Consider the following 17,164-nt stretch of genomic DNA (forward strand, 5'->3'; position numbering starts at 1 on the left):
AACAAAAATACTTATTTTGAAGCAATTTTAAGTAATTCTTGTGAAGAAATATATATATATATATATATACATATATATATACACACACACACACACACACACACACTCACACACTATATATGTGTGAGTGTGTGTGTGGTACTGGGGGTAGAACCCAGAGGCTTTCTACCTCCTGGCTATATTCCCAGACCTATTTTAAACTTTATTTGGAAACAGGGTCTCCCTAAGTTGCTGAGAGCTTCACTAAGTAGCTGAGGCAGGCCTCGAACCTGTGTGATCCTCCTGTCTCAGCCTCCCAAGTGCTGGGATTACAAGTGTGCGCCACCACACCGGCTAAGAAATATATATTAAAAACCTTTCCTTTGGACCCAAGTTGTCAGGTCAAGTCATTTAGCCTAAAGAACCTGCAATCTTCCTGTCTCTGCTTCCCAAATACTGGGATTACAGGTGTGTGCCACCATGCCTGGCTTTTCTTTTCCATTTTTATTATCTTGAAAATATCTTTCTTTTGCTTTTAGTTTTTTTTTAAGGTGGTATTTGGGATTGAACCTAGGGGCATTCTACCTCTGAACTATACCCTCAGCCCTATTTTTATTCTTTATTTTGAAACAGGGTCTCACTGAGTTGCAGAGGGCCTCATTAAATAGCTGAGGCTAGCCAAGAACTTGGATCCTCCTGTCTTAGCCTCCCAAGTACTGGGATTACAGGTGTGCACCAACACGCCCGGCTTGCCTTCAGTTTTAAAGATTAGTTTAGCTGGGCATGGTGGTGCATGGTTATAATCCCAGCACTTGGGAGGCTGAGACAGGAGGATCACACAGGTTCAAAGCCAGCCTCAACTACTTAGTGAGGCTCTCCGCAACTTAGTGAGACTCTGTTTCCAAATAAAGTATATAAAATCTTAGAGTGTATCACACAGGTAGAAAAGCTCCTGGGTTCTACCCTTAGTACCACCAAAAATAAATAAATTAATTAAATTAATTTTTAAAAAAGAATAAAAAGTAGGGCTGGGGGGTGTAGCTCAGAGGTAGAATGCCCCTGGATTCCATCTCCAATACCACAAAAAATAAGTTAATTAATTGATTAAAAATGGGAGACAGAGAAGAAATGAAATTATTACTGTGATAAAGCTTCATTGAGATCTAGTATAAAGAAATAGTATTTATATAGGGTTTGGATTTCTTGATGCTCTTGGGTATCTTGATGTGGTCTACTATCTAGTGTTGGCATCATACTAATTGTAAAAGTGCCTATATCTAAAATTAGATGTCAAGGTTTTCCTCCTGAGTATGCCTAGTTTAAATACTCGAATTTTTTATTTATTTATTTTTTTGTGGTACTGGGGTTCCTGGAAGCCCTTCTACCTACGGGCTATACTCCCAGACCTATTTTATATTTTATCTGGAAGCAGGGTCTCTTAAGCCAGCGAGGCTGGCTTTGAACCGGCGCAATCCTCCTATCTCCGCTTCCCAAACGCGGGGATTACAAGTGTGCGCCACCACACCCGGCTAGATTGTTTTTTAAATATAGTTACTAAACTTTTTTTTTTCAGTACTAGGGATGGAACACAGGGGTATTCTACTTCTGAGCTACACTTCCAGCCCTATTTTTTAGCCTTTTTAATATTTATTTATTTATTTATTTATTTATTTATTTATTTATTTATTTATTTTGGTGATACTGGGGATGGAACCCTTCTACCTTCCGGCTACATTCCCAGACCTATTTTAAATATTTTTTTTATTTGGAAACAGGGTCTCTTAAGCCAGTGAGGCTGGTTTTGAACCTGCGTGATCTTACTGTCTCCGCCTCCCAAGCGTGGGGATTACAAACATGCACCACCACGCCCAGCTAGTCTTTTTTTATTTTTGAAACAGGGTCTTACTGAGTTGTGAAGGGCCTCACTAAGTAGCTGAAGCTGTCTGCGAAGAGATCTTCTGGTGGTCTCTGCCTCTGGAATCCTGGGATTACAAGCATGCACCACCATGCCCGGCTTGTTACTAAACTTTATGAGTGGGATTAAATCATTACAGAGTAGCAGATTTTTAAGTAACATTTGATTAAAAACATTTTGCCTGCCAGACGTAGTGGCACATACTTATAATCCCAGTACTTGGGATGCTGAGACAGGAAGATCACAGGTTTGTGGTCAGCTTCAGCTACTTAGTGAGGCTCTCTTCAACTTAGACCCTTTTTAAAATCAAGAATAAGAAATAGGGCTGGGGGCATAGCTCAGAGTTATAATACCCCTAGGTCCAATCCCCAGTGCTGCAAACAAAGCAAACAAACAAAAATCTTACCTCTTCTCTAGCAGACCATACTGAAGGCCTTCCGGGGGTGGGGTCGGCCGTACTAGCTTATTTGGCCAGTCAGCTCTTTTCTGCTATTCAGTTATTAAAAAAAAAAAAAAAAACCCAAAAACAAAACCTAGGTGTATTGTAATTTTACATCATCTTGGGATACAGAATGTTAGAAAAATACATGCTCACAACTCTTGTTGCCCTCACATCAGCCCCCTCCCCCCTTACCCTGAAAGTTTTTGAGATTGGACTGGCAATGTGGATTTCAAAACATAATCCAGCCAGGAATGGTGGGACATGCTTGTAATCCCAGCATTTGAGAGGCTGAGACCAGAGGATCGCGGTTCAAGGACAGCCTCAACTACTTAGCAATGCCCTTTGCAACTCAGTGAGACACGGTTTCAAAAATAAAGAATAAAAAATAGGGATTAGGGTATAGCTTGGAGATAGGCCACCCCTGGGTTCCATCCCCAGTATTAGACACACAGACACACAAAAAAACCCATAATCCAAATATATGCTGCTTGTAAGAAACTCACCTTACAGCCAAAGATATTCATCAGCTAAAAGTGAAAGGATGGAAAAAGATATATCATGCCAATAGAGACCAAAAACAAGCAGAGGTAGCAACACTGATATCCAATAAAAGAGACTTTAAGCTAAAGTTAAAACACATTAGAAGAGACAAAGCAGGACACTTCTTGTTATTAATGGTACAATTCAACAAGAAGGTATAATGATAGTAAATGCTAATGCCCCAAACTTGGGTGCACCCACATTTGTAAAACAAATCCTTCAGGATGTCAGATCTCTAATAGACCCAAATACAATAATATTGGGAGACTTCAACACACCACTCACACCACTAAATCAATCTTCAAGGCAAAAGATGAGTAAAGACTCTTTAGAACTAAAGAAAACTATAAACCAAATGGACCTAATAGATATATACAGAATATTTCAACCAGGACAGCAGAGTACACATTCTTCTCAGCTGCCCATGGAAACTTCTCCAAAACAGATCACATCCTGGTCTACAAAGCAAGCACCAGCAAATTCAAAAGATGTAATATAATTTCCTGCACCTTTTCAGATCACAATGGAATGAAAGTAGAAATCAACAACAGGAAGTCCAAAAAAAAAACCAAAAACTGTTTACATACATGGAGATTGAATGATACTATTGAATGAGGAGTGGGTAGGATCAGAAAGAAGGGGAGAAATAAATTCCTGGAATTAAATGAAAATAGAGACACAATATACCAAAATCTATGGGACACTTTGAAGGTGATGTTAAAAGGAAAGTTTATAGCATTTAGTGCCCTCATAAGAAGAACAGAGAGCCGCCAAGTAAACAACCTAATGACACATCTTAAGGACCTAGAAAAATAGCAACACACTTGTAATCCCAGTATTCAGGAGGCTGAGACAGGAGGATCGTGGTTTGTGGCCAGCCTCAGCTACTCAGTGAGACCCTGTTTCAAAATAAAGAATAAGAAATTGGGCTGGGGGTGTAGCTCAGAGGTAGGATGTCCCTGGATTCTACCCCCAGTACCACACACACACAAAAGAATGCAATATCTGGGATTACAAGCAAGTGCCACCAAGCCTGGCTTTACTATTGCGTTGTTTATGACTATCCTCTCCTCCCTTCCCTAATCACACTAGTCACTCCCCTGGAGTCTCTGCTCTTCTATCTGATATTGCCCTTATTTCTGAATATGTCTCTAGCTTCCACATATAAGAGAGAACATACATCTACTTGCTCTTTGGGATTGAGTGTATTCTGTATGATATTCTAAAGTTCCATCTATTTTCCTGCAAATGGTGTAGTTTTGTTCTTCATGGCTAGGTAAAATTCCACTGTGTGTATATACCAAAGTTTTGTGATTCACTAATCTGTTGATGGACATCTAGGTTGGTTCCATAACTTGGCTATTGTAAATTGTGCTGCTATGAACGTATATGCAAGCATGATTATAGTATTCTTATTTTTTTCTATATTATTTTTATTTTGGGGATGATACCCAGGAGCACTATTGCTGGGTCATATGGTAGTTTCATTCCCAATCTTCTGATAAATCTCTGTACTAGTTTGCAGTCCCACCAACAGTATAACAGGGTTCCTATGTCCCCACATCCTTGCCAGCATTTATTATTTGTGTTCTTGGTGACTGCCATCTTAATTGGAATGAGATGGAATCTGTGTGTGTGAGTGTGTGTGTGTGTGTGTGTGTGTGTGTGTGAGAGAGAGAGAGAGAGAGAGAGAGAGAGAGAGAGAGAGAGAGAGAGAGAGACTGACTGGTGATTGAACCCAGAGGCATTTTACTTTTGAGCTATACTCCTACCCCGATTTTATTTCTTATTTGGAAACAGGGTCTCACTAGGTTGATAGTAGTCTCACTACTTGCTGAGGCTGTCCTCAAACCTGCAATCCTCCTGTCTCATCATCTCATGTACTGGGATTATAGGCTTGTGCTACCACACCTGGCTAGTTGCCTAACATTTATTTATTTTATTGTGATCTTTTTAAGCTCTTTATGTATTCAGATGGATAGGTGGTGAAGATCTTCCATAATGTAGGCTCTTTCTGAACAATCTTGGTGGTTTCCTTTGCTGGACAGAAGCCTTTTAATTTAATGCTATGCCATTCATTAGTTCTTATTTTAATTTCCTGAGCTTCTGGGGTCTTACTGAAGAAGTTTCTAACTATATGTTGGAGTGTTGGTCTATACAGTCTTCTAGCAGGTTCAGAGTTTCTGGTCTAACTTCTAGGTCTTTGAGCCATGTTGAGTTGACTTGCTATTCACTTTTGAATCCCCATCACTATGTAAATCAAGATGGTACTGTTTTCAGTCTCTTCATTGTGTTTGTGTTTTTAAGATTAAAATATTCTTTCTGATAAGAGAAGAAAATGAATAGAAATACGGCTGTTTAAAGAACTGGTCAGGTGTGGTGGAGCATGTCTGTAATCCCAGTAATTGGGAGACTGAGACAGGAGGATTGCAGGTTCAAGGCCAGCCTCAGCAACTTGGTGACCCCTTTAGCAATTTAGTGAGACTGTTTACAAAATAAAATAAGTAAAAAGGGCTAGAGGTATAGCTTAGAGGTGGAATGACCCTGGGGTAAGTCCCAGAACCAAACAAATAACCTGTGTATACAATTAACTAATTTATTTTTTTTGAAGATTTAAAGAAGTTTATTAGAAAGATAGAAATACAGCCCCATGCCAGAGTGGCATGGAGGGGAGACTCAAATGAATACACCTACAATTAACTAATTTAAAATGAGTAAAGGGAAAGAAGTGAAATTATTACTATGATAAAGCTTCATTGGGATCTAGTATAAAGAGCTTGTATTTACATAGGGTTTGGATTTACTTTTTTGCTAAGGAAAGAGATTAAATATATGAGGAAGCTTTCAAAGATGGATAAAGTACTAGCAATCATCTACTTCATTTTGTAAGACAATTTATTTTTATTTTTTATTTTTTGGTGATACTGGGGATCCTGGAAGACCTTCTACCTCCGGGCTACACTCCCAGACCTATTTTTACATTTTTTTAATTTGGAAACAGGGTCTCCTAAGCCAGCGCTCGCGGCTGGCTTCGAACCTGCGCGATCCTCCTGTCTCTGCCTCCCAAGTGCGGGGATTACAAGCGTGTGCCACCACGCCCGGCTGTAAGACAATTTATTATTGTTGTCATTGTTAAAAGTGAATTTTAAGTTTTTATGTGGGTTTGACATGTAGTTCAGTGGTAGAGCACTTGCCAAACATGTACAGGCCCTGGTTTGATTCCCAGCACCTCAAAAAAGGGATTAATTTTAAGTGCTTATGTGCCAGATACTGAGGTTTAAATGTATTTTTCTAACCTTTAATAATTCTGAACAGGCATATGTTTGAAAAAAACCTTCACAGAGAAAGCCCCTTGCTCAAGGACATATTTTAGTTGCAGCTAGAGATTTGATTTAGGATTGTTTGTTCCCTATAGCCTGTGTACATGTAGGCTTTATTATTTTATTAGACTTTCTTGGGAAATCTTCCAGACTTGATACTCTATAGGGTCACTCATTTCTTTGGCACAAAATATTATTTGTACTTAGTATATTTTTATTTCTCTTATTTTCTTTTGTTTGGATTTTCACAGAATCAACCAGAAGCTTATGTCTTCCAATTCTTTTTTTTTTTTAATTGTGAAAGATAACATATTTTCAGGAAAGAGGATAAAATTATATATTTAGTTTTATTAATAAGCAAATATCCAATAATTATTAATCAGTGCAAAAATCATCTGCTAGTGTATCAGTTAGTTTCCTTAGCCAAAGAACTAAGCACCCACCTATGTGCTTATAGTCACTCTAAGTGCTGGGTCCAGATGGTTATTAACCTCTTTCCTCCCCCACAAGTTAACCACTTTCCCAATTTCAGTGGTCATAATTTCTTTGCAGTTTGTACAATTATGTATACATAGAGCATATACATATTGCTTTTTTAAATTACTATCTTTGCTGGGCGTGGCGGCGCACGCTTGTAATCCCCGCGCTTGGGAGGCAGAGACAGGAGGATCGCACAGGTTCGAAGCCAGCTGCGCGCGCTGGCCTAGGAGACCCTGTTTCCAAATAAAAATGTAAAAATAGGTCTGGGAGTGTAGCCCAGAGGTAGAAGGGCTTCCAGGAACCCCAGTACCACCAAAAAAAAAAAAAAAAAAAAAAAAAAAAAAGACTATCTTTCCACAAATTAGAAGTTGCTTGAAATCACAGACAGCATGCTAGATATGCCATCAGGGAAATGTTTAATTTACCTAAAAGCACAAGCTTTTCACAAGAATTTGTTTAAATACGTAAAAATGTTGTACTAGTTGCAATTGATCAGTTCTCTGAGTTGTAATACAGTTTTGTGACCAATTCCAGTGTTCCCCCTATTCATCAGTGGGGGCAGTACCTTTTTGCATTAATATCTTTCTAAACATGTTTTATATCCAGTGGAATGACTACACATGTAATTTACCCTGTCCTACCCCTTCTTTTACAGCATGGGTGGGCTCACTCTCCATGGGGATGATTTTCTTCTGCTGCCCCATAGTCAGCATGTTCACAGACATATTTGGTTGTCGGAAAACAGCCGTTGTGGGTGCCGCTGTCGCATTCATTGGGCTCATGTCCAGTTCTTTTGTAAGGTAAGGATGTGGTTCCTTCATGTCGCTTTTGAAGAATTGTTAAATACCTTAAGTTTTCCTTTCAGACACTTTGCTATTTACCAAGAAAGACATTCCCTTTTCATTGCTTAAAATGTTAAGCAGTATGATTTACAAATTGAACTGTGTTCATAACCGCAAATTAGAGCTTAAGAATTTGAATGCTTTTCCTTGCCCAAGATTTATACATCAGTCAGGTTATATATGTTCCCTGGAGCCCAGAAAAATGTTTCTGCTTTTCTTTCCTTTCCATAAAGAAATCCTAAAGCACTCAAGTTATACCTGTGAATAGGTGGTGTTTTAAAGAGGTTGTTTCATAAACTTGGTATGGAAATGTATTACTAGTGGAAATAAGACTTATCCAGGCATGGTGGCGCACGCTTGTAATCCCAGCGCTTGGGAGGCTGAGACAGGAGGATTGCACAGGTTCAAAGCCAGCCTCAGCTACTTAGTGAGGCTCTCAGCAACTTAGTGAGACCCTGTTTCCAAATAAAGTATAAAATAGGTCTGGGAGTATAGCCTGGAAGTAGAAAAGCCTTTGGGTTCTGCCTCCAATACCATTAAAAAAAAAAAAAAAAAAAAAAAAAAAAGGCTGGGAGTGGTGGCGCATCCTTGTAATCCCTGCACTTGGGAGGCAGAGACAGGAGGATCGCTCAGGTTCGAAGCCAGCCTCAGCTGGCTTAAGAGACCCTGTTTCCAAATTTTAAAAAAGTATAAAATAGGTCTGGGAGTGTAGTTCGGAGGTAGAAGGGTTTCCAGGAACTCCAGTACCACTCAAAAAAAAAAAAAAAAAAAAAAAAAGACTTTAAGACTTTAAAAACATTAATCTCAAACCAGGTAGAAAATTTCTACCTATACTAGTGTGTGTGTGTGTGTGTGTGTGTGTGTGTGTGTGTGTGTATGCAAACTATAGTGTGTATATATATGTATATGTATATATATGCTGAAATGTATATTATGAAAAAATAAAGGGGTCAAGTGCACCTTAAAAGAAATCTTATTTCTCTGCGTCTATTTGAAGGAAAAATATAGGGCACTGGTGAGAAGCTAAAGGCAATGAGCTGCCGGTTACATCACTATGTGAAACAGCTTCAGTCATCTTAGTAATTCTCTCATCGGATGCACTTGACAGGGGGGCTTCCAGGTACCCATTGTCTGTCACAGTGGCTCTGCCACTTGCTGGATGTTATAGGTCCCCAGGCTTTGGTGGAGAGGAGGATTGAGAGCTAGAAAGCCTATGGCATAAGAAAAATTTCTTGAAACCAGATTTGCCTTATTATATGTAATGTCCTCATATTTTCTATTCAGTTTCTTTATTTAACCTGCTGGTCAAAGGCTATCAAAACTTCAGAACAAACCAAACATTGTGGCACACACCTGTAACCCCAGTACTTGGGAGGCTAGGACAGGAAGATCGCAGGTTCTAGGACAGCCTCAGCAAGTAGTGAGACTCTCATCAGCCTAGCAACACCCTGTTTCAAAATAAAAGTAAAATAGGTCTTAGAGTGTAGCTTGGAGGTAGAATGCCTTTGAATTCAATCCCTAGTATCACAAACAAACAACCTTAAATACCTGTGTGTGGTGGTTTATGCCTATAACTCAGCATTTGGGAGGCTGAGACAGAAAGACTGCAGATTTCAGTCGAGGCTCAGCAGTTTAGCAAGAAAGACCATCAGTAACTTAGTGAGAGCCTGCTTCAAATTTTTAAAAATAAAGCCTTAGAGTGGTGGCATTTGCTTGTAATCCCATTATTGAGGGGCTGAGACAGGGGATCTGTTTTTATTTTAATATATTTTTATTGGTGCTTTGTAGTCAAACATCACAATGGAATACAAGACTTGTGAGGATATCCAAGTACACATCATCCAATTAGCCTTTATCCAATCCCCATCCCACTCCCTCCTCCTCCCTCAATCCCATGCTTGATTTAGTGATTAACTTTGATATATTTGTTTATGTACATCATGTGTTTTATTTTTTATTTTTTTATTTTTTTGTGGTATTGGGGATGAAACCCAGAGGCTTTCTACCTCCGGGCTATACTCCCAGACCTATTTTATATTTTATTTGGAAACAGGGGCTCACTAAGTTGCTGAGAGCCTCACTAAGTAGCTGAGGCTGGCTTCGAACCTGTGCGATCCTCCTTTCTCAGCCTCCCAAGCGCGGGGATTACAAGCGTGCGCCACCACGCCCGGCTCACATCATGTGTTTTAAAGAGATTCCATTTTCCCCCATCCCATCCCCTCTAATTGGTCACCTTAATTGTTCTTCCATAGGTCCCTTTTTTCAACTAGATTTCCTCCTATTACCCATTTCTTCCTAGTTTTTCTTTTTTCTTTTTTTTTTCTTTTTTTTTTTTTGTGGTACTGAGGGTGGAACCCAGGGGCTTTCTATCTCCAGGCTATACTCCCAGACCTATTTTATATTTTTATTTGGAAACAGGGTCTCACTAAGTTGCTGAGAGCCTCACTAAGTAGCTGAGGCTGGCTTTGAACCTGCGCAATCCTCCTGTCTCAGCCTCCCAAGCGCGGGGATTACAAGCGTGCGCCACCACGCCCGGCTCACATCATGTGTTTTAAAGAGATTCCATTTTCCCCCATCCCATCCCCTCTAATTGGTCACCTTAATTGTTCTTCCATAGGTCCCTTTTTTCAACTAGATTTCCTCCTATTACCCATTTCTTCCTAGTTTTTCTTTTTTCTTTTTTTTTTCTTTTTTTTTTGTGGTACTGAGGGTGGAACCCAGGGGCTTTCTATCTCCAGGCTATACTCCCAGACCTATTTTATATTTTTATTTGGAAACAGGGTCTCACTAAGTTGCTGAGAGCCTCACTAAGTAGCTGAGGCTGGCTTTGAACCTGCACAATCCTCCTGTCTCAGCCTCCCAAGCGCTGGGATTACAAGCGTGGGCCACCACGCCCGGCTTCTTCCTAGTTTTTGCATATTAGGGAAAGCATCTGATTTTTTACTTTCTGTGTTATTTCTCTCTGTATGCCACATTGCAAGTTCCGATCCCACTATTGAAGGCCACGGCACTGGTCTGGACACTCGGCAGTCTCTGATCCTGGCCTCACTGGCTCCAGCACTGGCCTTGCCTCATGGCAGGCTCCAATCCTGGCTTCGGAAGCCCCAGCACCGGCCTTGCCTTAAGACAAGCTCCTATCTTGGCCTTGCTGACCCCAGCACCGGCCTTGCTGCACGGCAAGCTCTGATCCTGGCCTCACCGCATGGCAAGCTCTGATCCTGGCCTCGCTGGTCCCAGCACCGGCCTCACCCCTCAGCAGGCTCAATCTCAGCCTCCGAGGCCCCAGTACTGGCCTTGCCTCATGGCAGGCTCCAGTCCCGGCCTCGCTGGCCCCAGCACCGGCCTCACCCCTCAGCAGGCTCCGATCCTGGCCTCAGAGGCCCCAGAACCAGCCTTGCCTCACGGCAGGCTCCAATCCCGGCCTCAGAGGCCCCAGAACTATCCCTGCCTCATGGCAGGCTCCGATCCTGGCCTCGCTGGCCCCAGCACCAGCCTCACCTCTCGGCAGGCTCCAATCCCAGCCTCGGAGGCCCAAGCATCGGCCTTGCCTCACAGCAGACTCTGATCCCAGCCTCACTGGCCCCAGCACTGGCCTCACCCCTCAGCAGGCTCCGATCCTGGCCTCAGAGGTCCCAGCACCGGCCTTGCCTCATGGCAGGCTCTGGGATCTCAGTTTTCAAGGAAGCCTCAGCAATTTAGCGAGACTGTGTTTCAAAAAAAATAATAAAAGCCGGGCATGGTGGTACACGCTTGTAATCCCAGTACTTGGGAGGCTGAGACAGGAGGATTGCAGGTTTGCGGCCAGCCTCAGCTACTTAGTGAGGCCCTCCATAATTTAGTGAGACCTTGTTTCAAAATAAAGATTAAACAATAGACCTGGGGGTATAATTCAGAGGTATAATGCCCCTGGGTTCAATCCCCAGTTCTGAAAAAAAAAAAAAAAAAGGCTGGGGGTGCAGTTTGGAGGTAGATTGCTTCTGGGTTCAATCTCCAGTACCAAATAAGATAGTTGTGGGTGTAACTCAATGTAAAACACCCCGGGTTCAATCCTATGTAACATACACACACATGCGCACGCGCGCGCGCGCGCGCACACACACACACACACACACACACACACACACCTCAAACTAAAAAAACACAATAACATCAGAGTAATATTCAGAGACAAGGGAAAATATAATATAAATTCCAAGTGTGAAATGGTAGCACTACTTCCATAGTTCCAATGCTTTTTCTTTTCTTTACATTTTTAAAAATTTTTGTGTTACTGGGGATGGGACCCAGGGGCCTTTTACCTTCGGGCTACACTCCCAGACCTATTTTATATTTTATTTGGAAACAGGATCTTACTAAGTTGCTGAGAGCCTCACTAAGTAGCTGAGGCTGGCTTTGAACCCGTGCAATCCTCCTGTCTCTGCCTCCCAAGTACTGGGATTACAAGCGTGCGCCACCACGCCCACCTGGTCTGTAGTTCCATTTCTGCCTTGCCTTCTTAGGAAAGCCTTCTCCAGCATCTTGTGTCCATTTTCTAAATCCTTTGCACACATGATTGGTGTTGCACAGCTATACTGACATATTGTTGTCAAACTTCAACAATTTGAACCATCTGTTCAAATATTACTAAGGATATTTAGCCATGTAAAAAGTTTCAGAAGTGTTAAAAATCCAAAGGGCTCGGGTATGTCTTCTGAAAGAAGAGGAACTAATCCTACTTAGTGATCTGTGTGGGTGGAGCTCAGTGGTAGAGCACTTCCCTAGTCTGCATGAGGCCCTGGGTTCAATCCCTGGCACTGCAAAAATAATAGAGTGCCCAAGATGAGTGTGGTGGTGCATGTTTGTAATCCTAGTACTGGAGAGGCTGAGACAGGAGGATTGAAGGTTCACAGCCAGCCTCAGCAACTTAGACCCTGTTTCAAGATTAAAAAAAAATAGGGCTGCTGGGCGTGGTGGCGCATGCTTGTAATCCCCGCACTTGGGAGGCTGAGACAGGAGGATCGCACAGGTTCGAAGCCAGCCTCAGCTATTTAGTGAGGCTTTCAGCAACTTAGTGAGACCCTGTTTCCAAATATAATATAAAAAAGGTCTGGAGTATAGCCCGGAGGTAGAAAGCCTCTGGGTTCCACCCCCAGTACCACCAAAAAAAAAAAAAAAAAAAAAAAAAAAAAAAAAAAAAACAGGGCTAGGGATATAGCTCAGAAATAGAATGCCCCTGGGTTCCACCTCCCGTAACACATGTACACACACACACACACACACACTAAAAAGTGTATAGCGCTCAAAAGAATGTTTCTGATTTATATATTTGACTATCTGGCTTTATAACTGACAGCATTATAATACAGGTATAATTGTATAACCATTGATGTTTATTTTGATGCCATTGTAAATACATATTTAAAATATGTACTTAAAAGAAACCAGAGAATTGTATGATAGATTTTGGATTTTGCCTTTAAAATTGTTTTAAATTGCCCAGCATGGTTGCACATGCTTATAATCCCAGTGCTTGGGAGGCTGAGACAGGAGAATTGCACAGGTTTGAAGCCAGCCTTAGCTACTTAGGCTCTCAGCAACTTTGTGAGACCCAGTTTCCAAATAAAGTATAAAGTAGGGCTGGGAATATAGTCTGGAGGTAGAAAGCCTCTGGGTTCCACCCCTAGTACCACAAAAATACTGTTTTAAATTGACAATTTAAGAAGTTACAGTTATCTTTAAAACTGCTTATGTAGAAAATATGATGTAGAATTATTATTTTATATTATTCTGTATTCTTATTATCAGAGTTAGATATCATGTGGCTAAGAGGATCTGGAAGGAAGAAACACTGAGAGTGTGGGGTGTGTGTGTGTGTGTGTGTGTGTGTGTGTGTGTGTGTGTGTGTGTGTTACTAGAGATCCAGCCCAGGACCATTTTACCTCCAAACTATACCCCCAGCCTATTTTATTTTTGTTTTGAACAGGGTCTCACTAGGTTGATAAGCATCTCACTATTTGCTGAGGTTGTCCTCGAACCTTAAATCCTCCTGTCTCAGCCTCCCGAGTACTGGGATTACCAGTGTGTGCTGCCACACCTGGCTGAAGAAACACATTTTTAATATTTTTCCACCAAGGGCATGATGCATAGTGGATGCTCAATATGTTGAATGAGGAAGAGTGGAGATCCAGTGAGAGGTGATCAGAGCAAAGAAGGATTAATCTGGAAAAGCCTAAAAGTAACTCTTGCACCTGATTTGAAGATAGTACTGGCTGGGATTAATCAACAAGGGGTCTCAGAGAGGGTTGCCATCATGCCTTAACTTTATCAGATTCTCCATTTTCTTGTGATGACCACAGTGTATTGCTAGACTAGCATATTGTCCAGAATGTAATTATTAACCAGCTTTATCTATCTTAGTTTTTGTCTATACTGCAGCTGATAAATAGCTTTTTGAATTAGACTTTTCAAAAATCTTTAACTAGTTTTCTTTTAGTCTCTACCTTAATTGTTTGAAGGCATGTAATTATATGATCCTTTACCTCCTGAGAGATGTGCAATTATTTGGTTAAACTATCAAATTCTTTAATCCTTCATTTTTTTTTTCTTTGAGATGTACATGGCCTTAAAGGTTCCAAACCAGAATCATTGATGAGCACACTTTGGGTCTTTTCTGTAATCACAATGAGATGAACACACTTTGGGTCTTTTCTGTAGTCACAATGAGATGAACACACTTTTGGTCTTTTCCGTAGTCACAATGAGATGAACACACTTTGGGTCTTTTCTGTAGTCACGATGAGATGTTTTTGTTACCTTGCACAGTGCTGAGGAGAGCGCAGTCCAGGGCGAAGGTTGGCTGACAGCCCTTAGGCAGCAAAAACGAGGCACAGTCTCTCTCGCCTGTGTAAACGTTGCCAGCTCTGGGGAGATGGTATCAAATGCAGCCTTTTTTCTTATTAGGTTTCTTAGTAAGTACCTGGGAAAACTCCATGAAGTAATGAGTTTGCAGAGTTAAATTCTAACTTAAAAGTTTTATTGTGATAAGGTGTTTGTCAAACACTGTCAATTTTATAAGGCTTCCCTGGCACTGACCTTTATTTCTGAGCCATGGAGAGCATAGATCTTACCCAATGCTCTCTGGTTCACTGGAACCCAATGGACAAGAAGGGGGAATGAAATCTCCAATAATAATTTTCCACACATTCAGATTAACTTAAAATATTTTAGCGCTACACTCTTGATTCATTAAGGGTTTCCTCTCTTTTTGTTGTTGTTAATTTATATTTGCAGAAAATATGTTGATTAAAACTCATTTTTAGTATAAGGTTTTATTCTACCAAGCACATGATAAAGCTAATAAAAGTTGCTTTGCGTCTTTTTCATCTCTACGCAGTTCCATCGAGCCTCTGTACCTTACCTATGGAATCATATTTGCCTGCGGCTGCTCCTTCGCATACCAGCCTTCGCTGGTCATTTTGGGACACTATTTCAAGAAGCGCCTTGGACTGGTGAATGGCATTGTCACCGCGGGCAGCAGTGTCTTCACCATTTTGCTGCCTTTGCTTTTAAAGGTTCTGATTAAGAGCGTGAAACTCTTTCACACACTGAGGCTCCTCTGCATCTTCATGTTTGTTCTCTTTCTGGCTGGCTTTACTTATCGACCTCTTGTTTCCAGTGCCAAAGATAAAGAGAACAAAAGCAGCAGATTCTCCCTCTTTTCCAGGAGAAAGTTGAGTCCTCCAAAAAAATTTTTCAATTTTGCCATCTTCAAGGTGACAGCTTACGCAGTGTGGGCAGTTGGAATACCACTCGCGCTTTTGGGATACTTTGTGCCTTATGTACACTTGGTGAGTATGGCTCTAGGGTAATAGATACTGTCATCTCGTACGGGGAAATGTAGAGCAAGGTCAGGTAAAAATTGGCCTCAAACAGCATCCTTGTTGTAATTTGGGGGTTCTCGAAATTAGTCTCCTAAGACTTTAGCAACTCATCCATCAGACCTCTAAACAAAATTTATTTCATAGGTTTCTTTGATAATTTATAAATCCTAAGCCCAAACAAAAACAATTAAAAAGGAAGGCTAAAATCTTGAAACAAATTATACCAATATATTGCCGGGTGTGGTGGCGCACGCTTGTAATCGCCACACTTGGGAGGCTGAGACAGGAGGATCACACAGGTTCAAAGCCAGCCTCAGCTACTTAGTGAGGCTCTCAGCAACTTAGTGAGACCCTGTTTCCAAATAAAATATAAAATAGGGCTTGGAGTATAGCCCAGAGGTAGAAAGATCCTGGATTCCACCACCAGCCAGAAACACAAACACACACACACACACACACACACACACACACACACCAAATTACACCAATATAAAACATTTAATAGGTCACCGTTTCTAGAAGTGGCTTACTAATCTTATTCAGGGACAAAGCCAGTGTCATAATTTTGCCAACATTTATACATTATTTTTCAGCAGAATAGTGCAGAAATTAGGTAATGAACAAAAACAACTAATGAATTTTACATAAGCATTACACCTACTCTTGGGATACTGCTGGAAGAATGGAGATCTATTCAGAGGAGTATTTGAGAAATGCTAAGCAAGCTCTAAATGAGGGAAGAGAACTAGGGTTTTGCTGGAAATTAGGAGTTCAACTGCTCAAGTAGATTAGAGTGTTTATTTTCAAAGCATATGTCAGATGCTGTATATTGATATAACAATAAGCAGTATTTAAAGTATTCATCCTTGGCAAAATTTCTTCAAAAGTACTGTGTTTATTCCTTTTTTCTTATTGTTAATGGCTGGAAATACATTTATAGTACAACATAAATTCTAATGGTAAACAAAATGATATTGGCTTCAGAGTCTTTTCTCCTGCGTATATACTACATGTATGAACTTGGGTCTTTTTAAACTTACAGTCTACTTGTGGATGTTGGTGCAGTTTTTCTTTAGAGTATTGGTGAAGTTGGTAATAGCAGTTCAAAGAATGACTGGGCTCAAAGAATCAGCTGAGAACTATATTATCCACCTTTTGTGGGTTCTTGTGCTTAATCCAGAAAGGAATTAAACCAAGGAATCATGAAGATGGTAGGCATGTCCTGGATCTAAGAATAATTTTGATTTCTTACTTCTCCTTTTTCTCTTCCCTCTAGAGGAAGAGAAAGGAGTTGAGGAAGAGGAGGAGTTGAGGAGGCCACTGGGGTGACCAATTGGAAGACATAGGGAAGGGCTAGGTTTTAGTACTCTTAGCCACTTGGCATTTTCCAGAGATGGAGGTACTAGGTAAAATGACTTAGTGTGTGACTCCAGTGCCATGTACAGTATATGGCCACAACGTTATCTGATAGTCCATTTTCATACTTTCAGGAGGGTATCTCTAAAACCTCTGCATCTAAGCCAGGCATGGTGGCACACGCTTGTAATCCCCTCACTTGGGAGGCTGAGACAGGAGGATCGCACAGGTTTGAAGCCAGCCTCAGCTGCTTAGTGAGGTTCTCAGCAACTTAGTGAGACCCTGTTTCCAAATAAAATATAAAATAGGTCTGGGAGTATAGCCTGGAGGTCAAAAGCCTCTGGGTTCCACCTCTAGTACCACCAAAAATAAATAAATAATAAAAATAAAAAATAAAACCTTTGCATCTAACTTTCATTGAAGTATAAATC

General features: G+C 40.9%; 1 protein-coding gene across 1 annotated transcript in view; it reads left to right on the plus strand.

Annotated features, from left to right (window-relative positions):
• SLC16A10 (solute carrier family 16 member 10) overlaps window positions 1–17,164 on the plus strand; it is a gene marked incomplete at both ends in the record, with an annotated part of 147,860 nt that overhangs the window by 87,206 nt on the left and 43,490 nt on the right. The window contains 2 exon segments of the mRNA XM_080700100.1: window positions 7,332–7,476; window positions 14,891–15,344. Coding sequence (XP_080556226.1) covers window positions 7,332–7,476; window positions 14,891–15,344 — 599 coding nt within the window.

Source organism: Muscardinus avellanarius, assembly GCF_963383645.1.
Source record: "Muscardinus avellanarius genome assembly, chromosome: 8".
Taxonomy (NCBI): domain Eukaryota; kingdom Metazoa; phylum Chordata; class Mammalia; order Rodentia; family Gliridae; genus Muscardinus; species Muscardinus avellanarius.